General features: G+C 39.7%; 1 protein-coding gene across 1 annotated transcript in view; it reads left to right on the plus strand.

Annotated features, from left to right (window-relative positions):
- Positions 1-3,539: 3,539 nt before the first annotated feature.
- LOC149226057 (GTP binding protein) overlaps positions 3,540-23,306 on the plus strand; it is a 202,339-nt gene continuing 182,572 nt past the window's right edge. Inside the window, exons 1-2 of the mRNA XM_089377396.1 lie at positions 3,540-3,837; positions 3,946-4,113. Coding sequence (XP_089233522.1) covers positions 3,754-3,837; positions 3,946-4,113 — 252 coding nt within the window. The 5' untranslated portion in view covers positions 3,540-3,753. The remainder of the gene's footprint in view (positions 3,838-3,945; positions 4,114-23,306) is intronic.

Here is a 23,306-nt window from a genome sequence, read left to right on the forward strand (position 1 = left end):
TAAGAACAATCAAGGGAATCGAGAGGTTAAACCACCTCCAGCCTCATCCAACCATGATCACACCAAATTGGTGCTCCAATCACAACCAAACAGAACTTGGAATGCCATCCATAATCCATCACTATCCTTGAGGAATTTTTTGTCTCCTTGTCTCTCAGGCTTTACCACAATCCAAACCCGGATCACTAGGCCCTAAACCGAGACTTCTCCCTCATGCTTTATCATGTATCCCGCCAAAACCGGTCAAGGGATTCCTAGGCCTTTGGGAATGAACCTTGAGACCACCTCCGCCCCAGATTCCGAAATCCATCTAGCAATTCCAAAGTTTCAAAACCGAAATAAACATCCCGACATACCATGGCATGTGGAAAAATGCTAGGCTAGGCTAGAAACCAGTGTCATAACCCGACAAGACCATGTCATCGACAGTAAGAGAACCATACACCAACATGAAAAGCCATGCATGTCCAAACCAACTAGGAAATTACACATGCAAAAGGTTACATGCAAGCATTCATATTGAAGCTGCTTGATCCTCCTTTCCTTTCCTTATTCCTTGCTTGGTTTTCCTTTCCTTTCCTTCCCTTTCCTTTGCTCCAAACTAGAGTGCTCCAAGAAAACTCCAAGTGAGCAAGAGAGTGGGAGAGAGAATAATGAGAGAGCTCCAAACTTGAACTGACAAAAGCGATTAACTGATCCTCAGAAGCCTTTTTATGCATGAGGCCTCTAATTTCTTCTTTTTCCATTATTTTCCTTCAATTGCCTCCTCACATGCAACCTGTGACCTTTTACCTTTCTTTTTTCTTAATTTCCTTTATTTTTCATAAATAAATGTGCCAAAAATGCATTTTTTGCCATTTAATGTCTTTGCCTTAGCCTTTGCCAATTTTCCTTAGCCAAAACACACATCGAGTGATGCCCACTAGGATATATTTGCCCAACATTCAGCTTGAAATACGTGTCCCGTAACCGTGGGCTTATTTTTCCTTTATTAACTTTTATTACATGAACTTTTCACTAGGGATGTTAAAGAATTTGCGTCTCATTGCAAGGGCCATAAATGATTAGGACAATATAATTTCGCCCATGTTTTAGGAAAATAACACCACTCCAAGTCTTGAATCAAAATGCCAAATATTAAAGCGAGATAAGACTCTTGCTCTCCACTTGGATATCAATTCCCTAGACTCGCCCTTTGAGTACATAATTAAATTCCAAACCCCTTGACAACTTTTATAATGTACGAATAATTTTACAACCCTCCACAATGCTCGATAAGTCAATGAAAGGCATATCATAGTCCACCCACCATCAAGATGTTGTTTACCATAAAAGCCTCAAATTGAGATAATTGCTTGATTAATAAAACTTCGCATTGGGCCTTACATCATGTTATAGATAGATTTGACCTTGTTCCGTGCGTTAACCCTCTTGATTTCTTACTCTCGATAATAATTGGATTGCCTTCTATGCTTCACTCTAGATAAGCGAGTCCCTCTTTCCTAGGCCTTGAATTATGTTTGGGGAATTCCTCTTAACTATGAAATCACATAATTTGTAAGTCCGGGAATTTATAAAACCTTGTTAATTATTTGTAAGACAAAAACTGACATACCAATGCTCTCCCATGGAAATCATCACATTTTTAATAAGTAACTAGGAGGGCTCCTTAACAACATCACACCCTCCATTAGGTAAGGCCTTACCCTTTTCACCAATTGAATCCAAATTTGCCAATTGCTAATTATCTAAAGCAATTTTTTTTTCAGAAGGAGGATATAGATTTAAAGGAGAAAGGAATTTAATGGACTCATGGAGATCTTCTTGGGATAAAATCATATTCAATTGTCTCTTAATGCTAGGATCTCTCTACTTCATAGGCTTCAAACTATTATTTTGAGAAGAATATATCTCCTTTTATGATTATTGCCACCTCTTGAACTTCCTCAACACTACCAACCAATAGTGTAGATGTAATAATCCTTGTCTTAGTCATTTTAGGGTTGGGTACACCCATCCCTCATTGACCCTTTTTTTTCCCACCACATCCTCACTTTCTTAGAAAACTTCGTCCTAAACCATTTTCTTTTACAAAAGGGCAAGTCACAATAAATGCCCATAGTGATGACATCTTGCACATTGAAAAGAGATTCCAAAATTGTCCCATGGTTGAATAAAAGAGTGCCTTCCCTTTTGCAAGGTCATCTTAGCCACTAAGACTTCATAGAGGTATACTCTAACTATTTTTTTTTTGGTCTTAGTTACATTGCATGAACTAAGGAATCCCATAACCACCCTAAGGAACTACACCAATGCCCTCCTAATTTCCTTTAACATATCAAAGCACCAAACTAGAAGGTAACCCCAATAATTTCACCCAAAAGGATGCATAATCCACTCCTTCAGAATAACTATTGAAGAAGGGGGTCCATTAGTTTAAAAACAAGCGAAGCAAGAATAAAAGCTTCAGGATGCACCCTACAAAAGGAACTCAAGACTTAAAAATTCACACCTCCAATGACTGCTCATACATCCTTTGACCACATAAAAACCCAACAAGCGGTTAAGATATCTGATTTATGATCTCATGCATTTTGACATTCTCTCCCCCTATTAGTTTTATGAGAGTGCCCTTTTGCTTAACACACATATACTTCTTTTTTGCTCTTTAACTAGCACACATAGATGAATGATTACATTTGTTTTGAATCCCTGCCTTGAACAATTAAAGATCCAAAAGTATTTACAACAATACCTCTATTCCCCTAAAGAAGGTTCCTAAAACCAACATCTTCCTTAGATCTTGTTGCATTAAACTTTAGTCTCAAGTTAATCTCTTTCGACCATTGCTTAACAACATCACCCTCGCCCACTTATAACCATCTCACTCACTAGGGTACATGGTGATGAAGGTACACCATTCAAGAACAAAACCTTAACTGGGTCTCAACCCACTCCAAAAAAACCACTTACCAATGCTCTCCAACTCCTACACCTTTCAACTCTTTCAATAAACCATAAAACCCTCATCACCTAAAAAAACATGACCTCACCTCAAACCTAGGCTATGAACAATAGAAAAAGCTTCATAAAAATCTCAAAACATAATAATAATCTAAGCATTACTAATATTTAATAACCATAATCCATTAATAATACATGCTTAGAATTATTAAATAATGTTGATAAACTCTCTTCTAAATTAATGAATTTGACTCATCACCCATAATCCCTCTCTACCTCACCTTACAACCCTGAATAAAAAAAAACATAAAAATATCTAACCTTATCTAAAATATGACAAATTCATTAAAGCAAAACAAATCCATTGAAAAACTACCTAAAACAACATTTCCAATTGTTTGATCCCCTAACACAACACTATAGAGGTCAAATGTTCCAATTAACTAAACCACGACCACCCTCTAAGGTCTCACCCCTACGCTCAATCCATATTTGTAAAGGTCTCACACTTGCTGCCGTAGAAAGTGTCCCAGCTTTATAAAAAATTGCGAGGCCTTTAAGAATCTTTTAGTTTTCTTTGATCAGCCGAATCAAAAACACTTTTAGCTCGGCGTATAGCCAACGCCATGGTCACCGATAGCTAATACTAGGGTTTATAAGCAAAACATTTCCATTATAAGGGTTTTGCTCTCAGCGCTTTTACATACAACATTTGGAATACAAACACAAGCGGAGTGCAATCCACCATTGAAGCTTCTGAGAGCAAAGATTACCCTCGCGCTCTGCAAAATGCCTCCAAAATCAGCCAAGAAGGAAGCCCCCGCAGAGCGTGCCATTCTGGGCCGGTTTTCTTCCCATCTCAAGATTGGCATTGTAAGATTTTCAGTTTTAATTATGAAAAACAATCGCTCCTGATTCTCCAGTTATTCATTTGGTTTTTGCGATGTAATTTTCATTAAACAAATTGGAGATGGCTGGCAGGTTGGACTTCCGAATGTCGGGAAGTCGACACTCTTCAATACTTTAACTAAGCTCTCCATACCTGCGGAAAATTTCCCCTTCTGCACGATTGAACCCAACGAAGCCCGAGTGAATGTTCCAGACGAACGTTTTGATTGGCTTTGTAAACTGTATGAGCCCAAGAGTGAGGTCAGCAGTTCGATTCAAACATCTAGATGCCTTGTGTTTTAACTAACTGCTACTGGTTTGATGGATTTTCGTTTTCTTTTCTATAAAATGTGCTCAATTACTTGTTGAATTGGATTTTTTTTTAATGCTGGATAATTTCGGGTTTTTCCTTGTTCAAAATTTCTGTAAAGATATTAGTCAATTGAACTTTAGAGTAAGGTAAAGCTTTTGTATCCCAATCAATTATGACTTTACAGATAGTTGTATTTTAAATATAAACGGCATTATCAGCTAAAACTAGAAATTAGAGCACACCCTTTGCTGCTATGAATAAGATAGGGATCTTCGAGTTTCTTGAAAAGTCAGGATCAGAATACGAGAACGACACACTGCCTGATATATATGCATATATGTTTTTTTTCAAGGAAAACATGGTGGGAAACAGAAGGATGTTTCCCGATGGCATCCTATTAAAACCCCCGGTGTGGACCAGTGTGCTTCACTTAGGGGAATTCTAACTGGGCACCTGCAGCCATGAAACTAATCAAATGCCCATCAACATTAGCAACAACCGGTTGATATATATCACAAACTCAGAATTGCGGACTGCATTGAAAACCTTAAATTTGTGTGTGTTTTAGGAGGGGAGTTGACTATTTAATGGGCAGAAGTTAGGGTTTTAGGGCCCAGCGGGTTGCCTTATAGTTTATGCAATTAAACTTCGTGTCATGTAAATTTTTTATGAAAACAGAAATAATGCTTTTAGCAATTGCCTCAGGCCTGTTGGGCATGAAACATTCCAGATTAACCAGAAACATTAGCCTAGCTAGCAGCTGCTATTGAACATGATGGCAGATGACAAAGAAGCACTCTAGAGGGGCATATCCAATATAAACAAAATATGAGAAAAACCCGGGGATCACTTAAAGAGTCTCCTAGGTTGCGATGGAATTATCACCCCATCTTTGTGCTTAGTGACTGGTAATAAATGAACCCAAGAATCTACCGCCCCTTGGAAAAGATCATCTGCAACAACATTGTTCCTCCATATCGCATGTTGTATAGAAATCTGCTGAAACTGTGATGGCAACCTCCTAACCATGGGCAATGGTGTGCCACGTAGATCCAAATTCATGACTTGGAAAGATCCCTTCAGTCACTCTTGAAGACCTCTCTACATAGCAATCCCTTAGAGGATGTAAACAGTCTTAATCTTTGTTTTGATATCCATCCCCCAATCACGATCACAATGGAAAGTGAGTGATTGAGATTCTAAAAAATAAAGATAAGCACTGATTGCCCCTTGAATGTCACGGGAAAAACCCTAGGGAGTTGATTTATCAACTTCAAACTCTGAACAACCCTCTCCTTTGTACTTACTCTTCCGGGGGGATCTATTGATAAAACTTGAAAGTATAGATGCTTTGGATCATAGGGACTATTTTCATAGAGGGGATCTTGTTCTCAAAGATTGCATTATTGCATGCTTGTGAAATAGTGCACAACACATTAGGAGGGAGTGAGTGGTGATTAGAGCTCACCCTCTTATTCTCTACCATTTTTCTTAATTGTTTTCCACATTCTCACCTTCCCATGACCCTTCCCCCTAGTTAAATCTTTAATTGTTGGCCACAACTCCAATGTAAAATGACACTTTAGAAGCAAGTGATCAACATACTCATCATTTCACAATAGAGAAAACATATACCTTGTAATGACCCTTTCCGGAGAGGTATATCAATTTAATTTTTCACTATCACTTGAGAAGAAAAGAAAAATTATAATGTGAAAGTGAATAAATAAATTATTTTATTATTTAACCAAAGTGTTGATATGATCAAAAAAATTATTTTATTGATGTATTGATTCGGTCAAGGAATAAAATGTTATAAAAGGATATTGAAGCTCACTGCTTGTTAATTTTCTCGAAACTCTGCAACTACTTAGATGAATCTACTGGAAATCAAGTTCAACTAAAATTGAATGAAGTTTAACTTTCACTAAGGTACAAAGTCCCGTAACATTCAATAAGCAGTGGAAAAATACTTGTGATAAAAACACATGCACACAAAATTGACACAAACGTTTTACCTAGGAAACTCAAATGGGAAAATCTACATTCGTTTGTTGTGGGCTTTTATTGATTGTTGTTTGTGCAAGTAGATTTGTTACAAATTCAATATGTTGCTATTGCAGTGAAAAAATAGCCTCTGAGAAACTAATTCTTAGCTCTACAATTGCTCACAGCCTCTCCTAGATCATTTCTCTTGGCATTGCTCCTTGAATTCCTAACCTTTGCTGCTCAACCAATGTGCTTTGCTTGCAACAATGAACTATCCAACATTGTGCCTTCGTCCTTCTCTACTTTTGTAGATCTTTGATCCATGCAATGAGGCGAAGTGCGAATGGCTGTTCACACTAGTTCAATGAGTTCCTTTTCGCCAATTAAGTGGAGCAAGTCTCAGTTACACTTTGACTAGCTCTCAGTTAACTAACTCGAGTTGCTCCATGATTTCCTCTAGTTGTGAACTAAGTTAACTAAGGACTTAACTTGTCCTCTCTTCACTTGTCATGAAGTCCTAACTCGTCCTAACTGAACTGGTCTCTGCAATCTCAACTCGTCCTAATTGAACTTGTCTTTGCAGTCTCAACTTATCCTAACTGGACTTGTCTTTGCAGTCTCAACTTATCCTAACTGGACTTGTCTCTGTCACCTCTTCTCGTAGTCTAACTGAAGAAGACTCCAATGAATTGAAGCTCCAACACTACACATGCAATCCCCTGATGACCATTCTAGTGAACTAGAAATCGACTTGTCAAAATTGAATTCTAACTTATGAATTTGCATTCCTGCTAGAGAGACAATTTAAGGTCTTTACTGGCTAAGGCACAAGCCAAAAGACCTTCCTTCGCTACATTTTCAACACTCCCTCTTAGCGAGGAAGGGATACAACTCCCAACTTATCTTTGAAAAACACGAACTTGCCTTTGACTAAGGCCTTCGTCAAGATATTTGCAACTTGCTCATTTGTGGGAATGTACGGTAGCTTTATTATCCCTTTTTGCACAATCCCTGAGATGATGGTACTTGATCTTGATGTGCTTGGAGTGGTCATGAAAAATTGGATTCTTAGAGAGCTTAATGCAACTTTGATTGTCACAGTGAATCATGGTGGGCTCCAACTCCTGCCTGAAAAGACCCACAAGCAACTTCCTCATCCAGATGGCTTCACATGCTGCCAAGCTGGTAACCATGTATTCGGCCTCTGCTGAACTGAGAGCAACTGATCTCTACTTCTTGTTGAACCAGGAAACAACTGCTGACCCAATGCTGAAGATGCAACCTGAAGTACTCTTCTAGTCTGTGGATCTCCCTAACCAATTTGCATCTGTGAAGCCCTTAAGCCTCACTCCATCAACTTGTTTGTACCATAACCCATAATCTGCCATGCCTTTGAGATACCTCAAGACATGCTTGGCAGCAACCCAGTGAACTCTGGTGGGATCCATCATGAACTGACTCAACTGGTTCACTGCAAAACATATGTCAAGCTGTGTGTTGACTAAGTACATCAATGACCCAATGAACTGCTTGTACAAGGTGGCATCTGCTCGCTTTGCTCTACTAGCGTCCAACTTCCTCCAATTTGTGACTAGAAGCGTGGTCATGGGCTTGCAATCCTGCATATGAAACCTCCTGAGAATCTTTGTAGTGTGCTTCCCTTGCCCCAAGAAGATTTCCGTATCACCCTGCCATATCTCCAGCGCAAGGAAATAATGCATAAGCCCTATGTCCTTCATCTCAACACTCTTGCAAGATTTGCCTTGCAATCCTGAATCAGAATGAGCAGAAGCCCTCCAACCGTGATGTAGTACAGGTTGGCATCTGCATCAATCTTAGTGAAGCCCAATCCCTGAAGTGTTCGAAAATCAAGGTAGTTGTAGCTTAATGTTGATTCTCCTTACTTGATAATCACTTGTGGTATTAGTTGGCATTTATTATTTTGTTTTACTTCTACATCAAGCAATTATTAAAACATGAAGATCACGAAACACAAAGAACACAATATATAGGCTCCACGCCAAGGCAAAACCCCACAACTGGGGAAAACCCAAACGAACCTCTTCTTATAGAATCAGATCATAATGAGACCTTCAAGACCCAAAGGCTAAAGGCAAACCTCCTCCAAGCACTAAGTCAACCCTCCAAATGATCTCCTTGAAGACATGATAAGGTCTTCCAAAGTAACTGAGAGTCAACTCCTTCAAAGTTTGCTCTAAACAAGATTTTGGCCCTCACTTCAGATCTGCAACTTCAACCTGCAATTCTTAGTCCCGCAACAACTGCAAAATCCTTAAAATCTTCGCACATGTGGATATAAATAGGTAGAAATCATTTTTCCTTCTTCGCTTGGTCTTCCTTCTTGTCTTCCTTTTTCTTGCTTGAGATCGAACTACAATGGTGTCTTCAAATTAATCGAATTCATCTCCTACAAGGATGGATACATACCTACAAAGATTTGACTTCTCGAAGAGTTTTGCTGATCCAAATCTCTATATCAAGGTTGTGAATGCTAAGCCCGTAATCATTCTTCTATATGTGGATGATCTTCTCATGACAAACGTGGAAGGGCACATCCAAGAGTGCAAAAAGCAATTGGCAACATAACTCGATATGAAGGATCTAAGGCTGATGCATTATTATTTGGGGTTGGAAGTTTGGCAAGGACCTGATGAGATTTATCTAGGTTAAGGAAAGTATGTGATCAAGATGCTGAAAAGGTTTGACATGATGGATTGCAAACCTATGACAACCCCTATGATCACAAACTTGAAGAGGCTAAGAAGTTCTAAATCAAGCATGTGGATTTGACAAGGTATAGACAATTGGTTGGCTCACTGATGTATTTGGTAAATACTCAACCAAACATTTGTTTTGCAGTGAATATTCTCAGTCAGTTCCAGGTAGAGCCCAAGCATGATCATTGGATAACAACCAAGCATATACTGAGATATTTGCAAGGAACAATCCACTACTGCCTGAAGTATGATAAAAGGAATGATGTCCACTTGATTGGATATACAAATTCCGATTGGGGAGGCAGTGAGATGGATGGGAGAAGCACTACTGGAGGATGTTTTAGTTTGGGATCCTCCATGATATCCTGGATGAGTAGAAAGCAAGAATCAGTTGCTTTGAGTAGTGCTGAGGCTGAATACATTGTAGCCTGTGAAGTAAGCAGAGAAGCTGTCTGGTTGAGGAAGCTGTTGTTCGACTTGTTTGAAGGACCGATGGACCCTACAATGATACATTGTGACAACACCAGTTGTATAAGGTTGTTTGAAGATTCAATGTTCCATGGAAATACAAAACACATAAATAACAAGTATCACTACATACAAAAGCTGGTGCAAGATGGAGTGTTGCAACTACAGTGTATTTCCACTTATGAACAAGTCGCTGACATCTTGACAAAATCTCTTCCTAATGAGAAGTTTGTGTATTTGAGAGACAAGCTTGGACTGGTTGATATATCCTCCCTAGTTGAGGGAGAGATAAACACATCATTCTTGTCTTCACTTCGTGAAGAAAGAATGGAGGATTAGGTAAGCATCTGGTTTCCGATACTCTTTGAGGATGAGGTAGGGCATCCAAGATAAGAGTAGTTGAAGAGGAAATTCCTTGAGGATGTGTTATTCCAAGATAGGAATTGTCCTAAAAGGACATACCCTGTGAACACCCAGGTGGGGTATGTGCCTTGAGAGACAATGATGATGGTGTCTATCAATCATTGGTCTTGCCAACATTGTGCTTTGATCTTGTGGAGAGATAGAGCTGTTAGTCAAGGCCTTGTTATGTGACAATGCTGGTTGGTATGATGTAAAGAGATAAGTTGAAATGATAGCTTATGAGATGGCTTACCAATCTGACTCTTCTTATGAGATCTCTTCAGTTTGAGAATGTCCATGTACCATTATGAATACCTCCCTAGTTAAGAGGGAGTGTTGAAATGTGTAACTAGGTTTGGTCTTCATAAATATGAAATGTACTTTTGATTCTTGTATATTGTAAAAAGAAAGAAAATTTATTATTGTTATTTTTGTAGCATGGGTTTCATGCTCAAGGTCTTTTATTTAGAGGTCAAGCACCCATTGAGTGCTTCTAGGGTTTGTCCTAGGGTTAAGAAGTCAAAAGAGTCATTGTCATATGAAGAAGACCCCATTGGGTACATTGTAACTTGTAAAAAGAATTATTTTTGTATTTAAAAGTGTCAAAATACCCTCCAAGACCAAGTCGGCATGGTAGCTAAGAAGTTGGCCTCATTAGGGCATGTCGTCCTCCTTGGAAGCCTATATATAGGAGGGAACTTAGCCTCCTATGCACACTCACTCATCTTCTGATCATCTAAGCGAAGGAGAAGCAGAAGAAGGCTAGCGAAGAAGGACGAAAGACGAAAGTTTGGGTTGTTTCTCTCTCTCTCTCTCTCACACGTGCGGAGAAGGAAGGCTAGGGTTTTGATGTTGCAAGATCGAATTCGAGGAAATTGCAGAAAGGTCTATTAGGTCACCTACAAGCCCTAGAAGAAGGAGAAACCCAAACGAAGGTCAAAGGAAGCCTTGGAAGCCCTGAAACTACTCACACGTGTGGAGGCAACAATTGTTGCATGCTCTAAAAATATTAGACCTGCAGTGGAGGCTGAAATTCTGTAGCTGGGAGTCGAAGTTGTGTAGCTAGAAGAGATTTGACTGGGCTTGACTTGGACAGAGGAAGCACATTATCAAGGAGGTAAGACTTGGTCTTGAATGGGTATTGGTCTTGGTCTAGAGGTCTTGGAATTCATCATTGAAGAATCTATAAGAAGAGAAGAGATTTGCGGGTTTTTCTCTCAAGTAGAGAGGTTTTGGCCCTGGCTTGCAGCCTATATCCTGTGTTCTTGTGTATTGTTGATCTTCTTGTTTTGGTAGCTATTCGATGATAAGAACAACATAACTCAAGAATGGCAGTCCAAGATGCTTATCCAATCCACCATTCTCCTTATCCAAGTCCATGTACTTGACTTAGGATATCAATCCTAATCCGTCACAGTACCTAATGCAAGGAGAACCATGCTAATTTGAATCATCATTCTCCCTATTTGTGATGCATGCTCTAGACTTACGTCTGTTAGTCCTGGCCTAGTACATGAAACGGGGATAACCAGTGGCTAACCTTATTCCCTCTCAACCCGGGAGGAGAAATCCATGCTCACTCCCTCTCAACTAGGGAGAATTCATCAACAAACCTCAACTTGTGTCAGAAGTACTCATTCTTCCCTTATATCAACTACTAGTTATAATTGTAGCTTCCTCAACCAACCCTATTATCATTGAAATTGCTCATCTTGCAACTCGTAGGGCTCCAAATCTACCTCCTAACAAATGATTATCCTGTACTTGAGGTCTTCACCTACAACATCCTCAATTGTGTCCATCACTACTTCCTGCATTGCTTTCTGCCTTGAAGATAGTCCATCACACAGTTTCTTCAACAGACTAATTATCACAAGGTTAGCCAATCCATTGTTTTGAACACAACTTGGTTGACATTTCCAATCAGCCTTTATCAGTCAACGTAGCTCCATAGTCTCAAATAATTCTGCCTTCTAACTGCTATTCTTATCTTTCCAAAGTAACCAACTCTTAGGGTCTTCAAATAAACCTTCTTGTCAATCCTGCTTCTAGGATGACTGTCCTTAGACCTCTAACTATCCTATTGTTGCTTCAAATTAACAGTCCTTAGGGCACCAATCAAACTACCTTTCAATAGTGACTTAGCTTCTCCAAGATTACTATCATAAGGTCTTTCAAGCACAACCCACTTGATAGTGAATGTCCACTGCTTCATTGTCCTTAGGGTTTTCACAAATCCGCCCACACAATAGTGAGCCAACTCTTGCACTCACTGTACATAGAGCTCCTTCAAGTCTACCCTCTAAACAATTCTTGAGCCTGCAACATTCAGCCCTGTCTAAGGATTTCTTGTACCTGCAAAACATAACAGAAAATCCTCACCAAAGGACCTTCTTCCTATGTAGTTGCCACAAAGAGATGTGATTTGGTTTTGGAAGGTAACCTGGCCTCCAAAATAGACCCTTCCCTCGAATTGCAATTATATGGAAGTTTTGTTCCTTCTAGACTGTAAAAATCCTCTTTCTTCTGCTAAGAACCAACCTTCTAGACCTAGGCCAAATGTCCTTCAAGGGACAATCCCTATTCAAGACATCTTCAATTGCCTTGAATTCTCCATGGATCTGAGCACAAAAATTGAGGTAATTTGCCTTCTAGTTAGGGTTCTTGATTTGCCCTAATTCAGATTGTTCAACCTCCTAAATACTCAAATAACCTTCTCTCAAATCATTGTGCTAGTCTCTCAACAACTGTGGCTTCCTTTCAACAACGTCTCTGAGCCTTCGACCCTCCAAAACAGGGCTTTTGGCCCTTCACAAGTTGTTATAACAGAGCTCTGCCTTTCTTCTGACGTAACAAACTTCTGCGACCTTGTATTTCAGAGAGATATATACCAAAACAATGCCCAAATTTCTTCTTGTAGTCTCGGCTAGTCTTCTTCCTACCTTGGCAAATCAAATCACAAGAAAGAGACCCAAGCTTGACCTTTTCTCCACTTCAGGTTTCTCTTGTAGAATTCGACCGCCTCAAGTTGTTCTTTCACTTGATTAGATGCACTTGTGTTTGCCTTATTCTTGTAGCCCTTCTAGGCCTACTTGACCTCCATAAGGATTATATTTCTATGAGATTCCTTGATCAAGAACAAGTCCTCCATGAGTATGACTAGATTACAAAACCCAGCTTACTCCTTGAGAACTTGATCCTATAAAAATCTTCTTGATAGTCTTAAGGAGAATTTGTATCATCAATGATGTAGCTTGTACTATAGTTGAGTACTATTGTTGGAACAACTTCATAGCTTGTATCATCTTACTTCAAATCTTATGATGACTTCAGATCACTATCACTCTTTTAAGTAAATGGCTGTCTGTGATATCTCACTTTAACTTAGATGAAGGGTACTCTGAGCATATTGTCGTGCTTACATTATTTGTAATGACTTCGTAGACCTTGTTTGCGAACCTTACATATCTTCTAACCGTCCTTAATGATTTAGGATTTTGATCTTACTCAGATACTTGTATTACTAAAATTTAGATCCTTAAAATTTGGCTTATGTAGAATAGAAGTGGATTTACAAACCTCGTATACTTCCTTCTTCCTTGAACAAAATTCAGATAATATTGCAGAGGAAGATTTAGGTTGCCTTATCATAGTCCTTTTACTTCGTCTCTTACAGAAAATTGGAAATCAAAACGAAGAGTCTTTGATGAACTTGTTGTAGAGGTGTCAACTATGCTAACGTGAGTGATCTTCAAACTGCCTTCTTCTTCACCTTAGCTTTGATACCATGTTGGAAAATCGAGGTAGTTGTAGTTTAATGTTGATTCTCCTTACTTGATAATCACTTGTGATATTAGTTGGCATTTTATTATTTTGTTTTACTTCTTCATCAAGCAATTATCAAAACATGAAGATCACGAAACACAAAGAACACAAGATATAGGCTCTATTCGAGGGCAAAACCCCACAACTGGAGAAAACCCAAACAATCATCTTCTTATAGAATCAGATCAAAATGAGACTTTCAAGACCCAAAGACTAAAGTCAAACCTCCTCCAAGCACCAAGTCAACCCTCCAAATGATCTTCTTCAAGACAAGAGAAGGTCTTCCAAAGTAACTAAGAGTCAACTCCTTCAAAGTCTGCTCTAAACAAGATTTCGGTCCTCACTTCAGATTTGCAACTTCAGCCTACAATTCTCGGCCTTGCAACACGTTGAGAAATCTAGGGCATCGAGATTGAGTGATTTCTCTTCTATTGATAATGGCTTGTGAATGCTTTTTACTTCTTAGATTAGGATCTTCTTTTACTTATGCTATTACAGTGTTATTCTTCATCAAACAACTACTGAAGCATAAATCATAAAGAGACAAGAGACACAGAATATAAGCTATCAGTCAGGCCAAAATCTCTCCCACTTGAGAGGAAAACTCGAACAAATTCTTCTTCTTATAGAGACTCCAATTGACGAATACCAAGACCAAGAGCCTCGACCTATTTGCCACTCCAAGACCAAGACACAAAGTTTCCTTGATGAGATCCTTAGTCAACAATAGTCAACCTTTTGCTCCTTCCTCCTTCTCGGCTACTCTTCAACTTCGGCTTCCTTCTGCTTTAGACTTGCACCTTATTTCGGCCTCCTTGGAAACCCTAGTTGCAACACTCATGAGAGAGATATATGGTGATCCAATCCCTTAACCTTCTTCGCTTGGACTAAATAGTTATCTTCTCCAACTCGGCTTGCTGAATTGACTTCACAAGTGATCTTGCAGACCTCGGTTCTTCTTGGTTTCTTCTGCAACAGATGCTGCCTCCTTTCTTCGCACGTGTGACAAGAAACAACCCTAAAAAAGTCCCAAAACACTCCAAAAGACTTCGCTCTTCCTTTGCTTTACTTCGCTGGTCATAGGACTATCTTCTTTGACCTTTTTCGCACTTCTGTTTTAGACCTATTCTTCACTGAAATCTGCCTTCTGAAATGAGGCTGAGCTGCCTATTTATAGGTGTTTCGCAGTCAATTAGGTCGACTTGATTGAGGGTGAGCTGACATGTCTATTATTTATTCCATCTTGTAGCCGACTTGTAGGAGGTGTCTTTGCTTGGTCTTGGAGGGCCTTCTTATACATTTAATGACTCATACACAAATGTAACATGCCCAAGAAGGGTCCTTCATACATGACATTGACTCTCTTTGACTTTTATGACTAGATGACAAAAGCTAAAGGTTCACAATGGGAACCTTAACTAAAATAAAATTCCTTGATCATGAAACCCATGATTCAAGTATTACAAAAATAATTTTATTTTCTTCTTTTCATCAATTACATAAAATCACAATTACATATGTCATTATGAAGATCGAACCTAGTTACACTTTTCAACACTCCCTCTTAACTAGGGAGGTATTCATAATGGTACTTGGTCATTCTCAATCTGAAGAATTCTCATAAGAAGAGTCAGATTGGTAACCCATCTGTTTAGCATCATATCAACCAACATTGTCACATAGCAAGGCCTTGACTAACAACTCTATCTCTCCACAAGATCTGAGCTCAATGCTAGCGAGACCAATGATGTATAGACACCCTCATCATTGTCTCTCTCGGAACATACCCCACTTGGGTTCTCAGGGTGTGTTCCACCAAGACTATTCTTATCTTGGATTCCCAGTCCTCAAAGAATATCGGTCCTCTATGACTACTCTTATCTTGGATGCCCTAACTCATCCTCAAAGAGCATCAGATGCCAAATGTTTACCCAATCCTCCATTCTGTCTTCCCAAGTGAAGACAAGAATGATGTGTTTATCTCTCCCTCTTAACTAGGGAGGAAATATCTATTCCAATAAAGGGATGTACTTATTCCTACGGACCTAAGCTCCCTCTTGGCTTAGGAATTTTGCTTCCAAGTTTCTTCCAAGTAAGAAAACTTGTTTCCAGGCTTCCTCTTAATTAGGGACTTACAACTCCTCAGGTGGAGATGATGGGACAACCAACAACTTGAATAACTCCTCCTCATCATGTCATGAACTTCTTTTCATTATTCAGGAGTCTTCATGTTTGGGACTTCTTCATAGGGCACAAACCATTCATCACTTTCATCCATGAGTCAGTCATGTCATCATTGGAAAGTGATCCATTAGTTCATATCTGGCCTTACTTCATGCCATGTTTCCTTAAGGATCTTTCATCCTACTACATGGGCATTGGTGGTGGAAGATATCCATAGATCTTCCTTTGGCAGCCCTACATAAGCCCATCCAAATATTTGTTCAAAAAATAAAGAAACAAACATTAAATCAAAATTACCTTTGCGATGGTCTTTCATCATGATATCTTCTAGTTTGCATCAGCATCCTGCATACATAACGACACATCTCCCAAAGATATATATATTGTCAAGGGTTTCTTTCTTTTTCAGACTTTATCACAGTCTACATTATTTTTCTTGGAGATATCCTAGTCAGATCTCTTGGTTTCTCGGATGTTGATTGCCTTTTCCATCGTTGCATATTCCATGATCTCCTCCTTTCTTTTACACATTTCATTCCCAAGAGCTTCCGATTAGAGTTCCTCCAATTAATGTCAACCACCTCATATCACATATGAGTACATATTATGTTGATTTCATCTAGTGAATGTGTGACCCATGCATTCCTGCATCCCTTCAAAGGAGGAGATCCTTCCTTTTGATTATGCTCTCAAGATAGAGCATTGATCCATGTTACCTGCAACCATATGACATGACTTTACAATATTGAATGTAAGCATACATACCTCATTTTCCTTTATGTCATCCAGACTTTCTTCAGCAACTTCCTTGATTGAAGAACTTCAATCCCTTGATCTGCTTCATCTCTTATGTCATCATACCATCATCCCATGAATTCCACAAGTTGGATTTCTTTGATGAAACACTTGCTTCCCCTCTTGATTGGTGAACCTTTCGATGAAGATTCCATCAAAGAATCTTGAGGATCTAGAGTATCCCCATTTACCAGATGTTTCGTTTTGACGGATGTATGATGAGCCTTGAATTAGATGACCTTTTTCTTTCTTTTCCATAAGTACCACCTATGTTACTAATGAGGTTTCCAAGAGCTATATCCTTCCATGGGTGACTGCCATAGATTCTAACCACCTTTCATGCTTTTCTTTGATGAAGCCACGAGCTCTTGCTTTCAATGCTTCTATGATGCCTTCATGCATCCCATTATTTTTCTTAGTGAATCATGATAGCCATATCTTACAACAAAAGACTTAGGAGATTGAAAAGAACTTATGCGAGGAAGACTGTCTTAGTCATAATAGAGATCTTTTACTTCCTCTTTCTTGGACTTCTTCTTTTCAGCTTCCTCCACTTCTTCGGTGATATGGGCTTCTTCCTCTTTTGTTATTGTTCTTCTTGAACTTAGGACAATCTCTTTTGTAGTGCCCATACTCTTGACACCCATAGCATTGAATCTTAGCCATGTCTTTTTTCTTTTTCCGATATTCAGAATTCCCAAATTTTCCCTTTCTTCTTGTCATTGTAGCATAAGCTTGATTTTGCTCACCTGCTCCCACATCATATTTGGCCTTTAATCTAGATTCTTCAATCTTGCACAGTGATCATAGGTCCTGGAATGGAGTTGCTTATTTCTTCTCATAAATACTTGAAGTAATGTTACTCCACTCCTCCGGTAGTGCATTTAGTACAATTGTAGTCATCATACATGACTTTTCCCAGATCTTGAAGTTGATCCTTGATTTCAGATATCCTCATAAAGTATGAGGCTATTCCATCTTCCCTTGACATCTTTAGCTTGTAGAGTTCTTGCTTTAAGGAGATGACTTCTCCAACAATGCTTACGGAATACAACTTTGCCAATTTGTCATAGATTTCTTTTGAAGTTTCGAGATTTGATACGTATGGGATGAGGGGATCCTTGATGGATTTTATGAGAATCCTTAGAGCCTTAACTTCCCCTTTCATATATTTGGCAAGTGCTTGAGCATCTTCTTTTGTTGGTTTGGTAATTGATCCTTTGACATGTTCCATAACCTCACTTTCAATGAGATTCAGATCTGTTATTTTCTTCCATACAAGATAGTTTGAAGCCCCAACCATTTTGTTGCTTTCCTTGCAAAAAGACATTTTGACAGATTCAGAAGTGGACATAAATATGCTTACTTGATAGGATGCTCCTTCTCTTTGCTGCTTCTTTGATGTTGACGATGATACATAGAATAGAAAACTTCTCCTTGATGAAGATAGTTTTCTTCAATAATGATCCTTGATCCCACAAAGAGGGAGATCCCTTTGGATCCTTTGATGGTGGAGTTTTGTTGATGAAGATCAATGATGACTTCTTGATAATGTCTTCAATGGCAAGGATCTTGCTTCAATGAGAGAGAGATCGCCTTAGAGTCTTGATGACAACGTCTTTTGATCTAGCTTCCTTTGGATGATTAGATATCAAGATACTTCAACTTCAAAATGATTGAGAGCGGATCCTAGGAATGCTTCTTTGAAGTGCTTCTCTTGGATGAATAAACTTCAAGGCTACCTTGATTCGTGGATCTCTTCAACTCGAGTAGATGTAGGGTTTTGGCCTTTTTCTTCCTAGATCTTGACTTCAAGATGATCTTCTAGATTCGCTTTGATGCTTGGCTTGAGATTTGATCCTTGATTGTCCCTGGATAAGATGCTCTTCCTTGACTTTGTCACCTTAGCTCTGATACCATGTTGAGAAATCTAGGGCATTGAGATTAAGTGATTTCTCTTCTATTGATAACTACTTGTGAATGCTTTTTACTTCTTAGATTAGGATCTTCTTTTACTTATGTTATTATAGTGTTATTCTTCATCAAACAACTACCAAAGCATAAACCATAAAGAGACAAGAGACACAGAATATAGGCTATCAGCTAGGGCCAAAACCTCTCCCACTTGAGAGGAAAACCTGGACAAATTCTTCTATTTATAGACACTCCAATTTACGAAGACCAAGACCAAGACCAAGACCGTTGATCTATTTGCTACTCCAAGACCAAGACACAAAGTTTCCTTGATGATATCCTTAGTCAATAATAGTCAACCTTCTGCGCCTTCCTCCTTCTCGGCTACTCTTCAACTTCGACTTCCTTCTGCTTCAGAGCTGCACCTTATTTCGACCTCCTTGGAAACCCTAGTTGCAACACTCAGGAGAGAAATATGGTGATGCAATCCCTTAATCTTCTTCGCTTGGACTGAATAACTATCTTCTCCAACTCAACTTGCTGAATTTACTTCACAAGTGATCTTGCAGACCTCGAATCTTCTCGGTTTCTTTTGCAACAAATGCTGCCTCCTTTTTTCGCATGTTTAACAAGAAACAACCCTAATACAGTCCCAAAAACTCTCCGAAAGACTTCGCTCTTCCTTCACTTTACTTCGTTGGTCATAGGGCTATCTTCTTTCACCTTTTTTGCACTTCTGTTTCAGACCTATTCTTCATTGAAATTTGCCTTTTGAAATGAGGCCGAGCTGCCTATTTATAGTTGTTTCCCAGTTAATTAGGCCAACTTGAGTGAGGGTGAGCTAACATGTCTATTATTTATTCCATCTTGTAGCCGACTTGTAGGAGGTGTCTTTTCTTGGTCTTGGAGGGTCTTCTTATACATTTAATGACTCATACACAAATGTAACATGCTCGAGAAAGGTCCTTCATACATGACTTTGACTCTCTTTGACTATTATGACTAGATGACAAAAGCTACAAGTTCACAATGGGAACCTTAACTAAAATAAAATTCCTTGATCATGAAACGCATGATTCAAGAAAATAATTTTATTTTCTTCTTTTCATCAATTACATAAAATCACAATTACATACGTCATTATGAAGACCGAACCTAGTTACACTTTTCGACACAACAACTTTAGAAACCCTAGGATCTTTGCACGTGTGGATAGAAATAAGTAGAAATCAGATCTCTTTCTTTGCTTGATCTTCCTTCTTGTCTTCTAGATTTTCATTCTCATTGTCTTCGTTTTTCTTGCTTGAGATCGAACTACAATAGTGTCTTCAAATGAATAAAATTCATCTCCTTTATATACCCTTCACATGTGGTTGAATAGGCCTCTTCTAGGCCGACTTGTTCTTGACTTGGGCCGACTTGGTCTTGGAGGTCTTCTTGACTTTCTAGACTCAAAAATAAATTCTTTTACATGTTACAACTTGCCGAAATGGGTCTTATACAATTAATATTGACTCTCTTGACTCATGACAATTATTCTTATGACATGACAAACCCTAGAAGCATGAAGAACATGCTTAACCTAGTTGACCAATCAAAAGAAGCATGAAACCCATGCTTGAAAATAATAATTTTTCTTTCTTCTTTTGCTTGTTACATAAGATATACATAATGACATGAGTACAAATACAATTATGAAGACCGAACCTAGTTACTTTTCCAACATGAAGGTAGTTATCAATGCAAGTGTACCAAGCTCTCGGTGCTTGCTTGAGCTCGTAAAGAGCTCTCTTCAGCAAACAAACATGAGTGTCTCTGCTGAAAGTCTCAAACCCTTTGTCACTCCATATAAATCTCCTCCTCAAGCACCTCGTTGAGGAATGTTGTCTTCAGGCCCATATGGCAGATCTTCCACCCCATTTGAGCTGCAAGTGCTAGAATTGTCTTGATGGATGAATAATGAGCCATTGGAGCAAAGTATCCTTAGTCAATGTCCTCAACTTGCGAGAAGCCCTTGGCCACAAACCTGGCCTTATACTTCTCCACACTCCCATCTGCTCCACGCTTCAACATGTACACCTAGTGTGAGCCTACCACTAATTTTCCCTCTGGATGTGGCATAATCTCCCAAACATTGTTCTTCATGATGGAGGAATATTCCTCCACCATGGCATCTTGCCAAACCTGTTGAGAGGATGCCTCCTCAAAACAAGAAGGCTTCGAGTCTAACAACTCAGTGATCAGTGCCATGTACCTGGTGTACCTTTGTGGCTGCTTGCTTTGCTTGAATGTAGAGTTGGAAGCCTCAACTCACTCTTGGGCCTCTTGAATCAACCTCTCGACCCACTTGACTCTCTTGCTTCGTGTGCTGGGAGTCACCGATTGAGTGGCTTCCTCCGCTCGTCCTAGTCTCTCCTCCTCATTCTGCAATGATTCCTTGTCATCTTGTAGTATGGCTTGCTTGCCACCTAGTTGAGACTTAGTTTGTGGTACTGGAAGAGGCTCTTGCTTGGGAGCCAGAAGCTCCTTCTCAGGTCCTCCAACTTGCTCTTGCTCTAAGGACTCCCTCAGAGCTTTGTCCTCCGCAAACCTCTCGTCTTGCTTGATAATTGTCTTCATGAGTGATGGTACATACACCTTGTATGCCTGAGGTGTCTCACAGTAACCCATGAAAATTCCCTTTTTAGACATGGGCTCCAACTTGCTCTCTTTGGGCACATGGCAGTAAACTCTTGTCCCAAAGATGCAGAAGTGAGAGACATTAGGCTTACTGCCTGTAAAAGCCTCCTCTATTGTAACTCGTCCAATCACCCTGTGTGGACTCTTGTTCAACAGAAATATTGCAGTGTTGCATGCCTCTGCCCATAAGAACATGGGTAGCCCCTGATCATGTAACATGGACTTGGCCGCTCCAACCATGCTGCGGTTCTTCTCAGCCACCCCATTCTATTAAGGGTTATGGGATGTTGTAAGCTCTCTCCTAACGCCCTCCTTGGAATGAAGGCATTGGAGACATATTCCTCGCCATTGTCACTCAATGCTTTGGTCTTCTTCACGGTTTGGGTTTCTACCAAGGCCTTAATCTCCATGAACTTGGAGAAGACCTCTTCCGTCTTCTTCATAAAGAAGATCCATGTTTTCCAAGAATAGTCATCTATGAAAGTGACATAGTACTTGTGTCTCATGAGGGATGGAGAAGAGAAGGACCCACAGACGTGTGAATGTACCATCTCCAAAATCCCTTTGGTTATATTGTCTCAGCCTTGAAAAGATGACTTGGCATACTTGCCAAGTGTGCAACCCTTGCACACTTCATGTTGGTCAATACTGCACGTTGGTAGCCTTGTGGTTATCTGTTGAAGGATCTTCAACATACCATGATGCAAATGCCCCATGTGTCTGTGCCAATCTCCCCCATGTTTCTGCCATGCTCACACTCTGCCTTGCTGCTCAAGACCACGTCTGTATCAACCTGCAACTTGTAAAGATTCTTCACCCTCACACCAATTTGCTTTATGGCTCCAGATGCTAAGTGCTTAAGATAGGCCTTTCCTTTGCTAAAAATGACATCATAGCCCTTGTCCTCTAGGATGGAAACAAAAACAAGGTTATTTTTAAGGCTTGGAACATAGAGGACATCTTTGAGATGGAGAGAGTTACCAGTCTCCCTCTCAAAACTGACAATACCGATGCCCTTGGTCGAGTACTCTGCCATCATCTCCTAACTCAATATGCAACTACATATTCTTCTCTTTCAAAGGGCTGAAATAATTCTTGTTCTTGGTCATGTGAAAGGATGCTCCATAATCAATGTACCATACATTGCTGCTCACTGAGCTTGCTATTGCAAACTATCAATGAGAAATCCTTCTCGAACTGAGAATCAAACACATTTACCTCAACTGAGGCTGCCACATGGTCCTTATTAGACCCCTTCTTCCAGTTTTGACACTTCATGGCATAGTGTCCGAACTGGTTGCAAGAGAAACATTTGATCTTTGCTTAGATCTTTCTTCTCCTTCTCGCCCTTCTGACTGGACGTAGTCTTACCTTGGCTCTTCTTGCCCTTGGCCTTGCTTCCTTTGCCTGCCAAGGCAAAGTTCTCGGCCTTTGTCTTCACTGAAACTCCAACTCTCTTCCCCCTTCAAATTTCTTCTTGGATGCAGTCTCCCCACAACCTTTCCTAGTTGGGAAGGTTCTCTCTGCCATTGATTGCATCTTGGAAATTCTCCCAAGATTTATGAAGTCCTAGTGTGCAAGACTCACAAGGTCGTTGTCTGCTATAGTCTCGCCCACTCCAACTAGTTCTTCCCGAACTCGGGTGAACTTGGAAAGGTACGAAATGGTGGGCTCTCCTTTGCTGATTTGAATATTTCTTAGCTTGTCTTTCAGGGCAAGTTTCCTGGATCACTGGACCCTTGATACAAAGCCAAAATGGCTTTCCACATATCGTTTGTTGTTGTCTTCCCATGGATATGAGTGATAATGTGGTCTTTTACCCCCTTAAGAATGCTCGTCTTGGCCTTGGTGTCATTCTTGTTATGCTGCATCAACTATTGGGCATTTATGGCACAATTTGTGGGTTCTTTGCAAAATCTAGCATCCCATTATCTTCCAACACTACTGAGATCCGCTCCCTCCATGAGCAGAAGTTAGAGGCTTCCTCTAAACAGTGATCTAGCGCAAGCCTACTGACTGAGCTGCGGCCCTTCACTGAATGAACAATCTTGGTGCTTGGTTTTTATACAAAGCATGGCTCTGATACCATGTTAATTTTCTTGAAACTCTGCAACTACATGGATGAATCTACCGAACATCAAGGCAAC

The sequence above is a fragment of the Pinus tabuliformis genome, chromosome J (assembly GCF_031772625.1).
Source record: "Pinus tabuliformis cultivar Carrire ecotype Pingquan chromosome J, CPIR1, whole genome shotgun sequence".
Lineage (NCBI taxonomy): Eukaryota > Viridiplantae > Streptophyta > Pinopsida > Pinales > Pinaceae > Pinus > Pinus tabuliformis.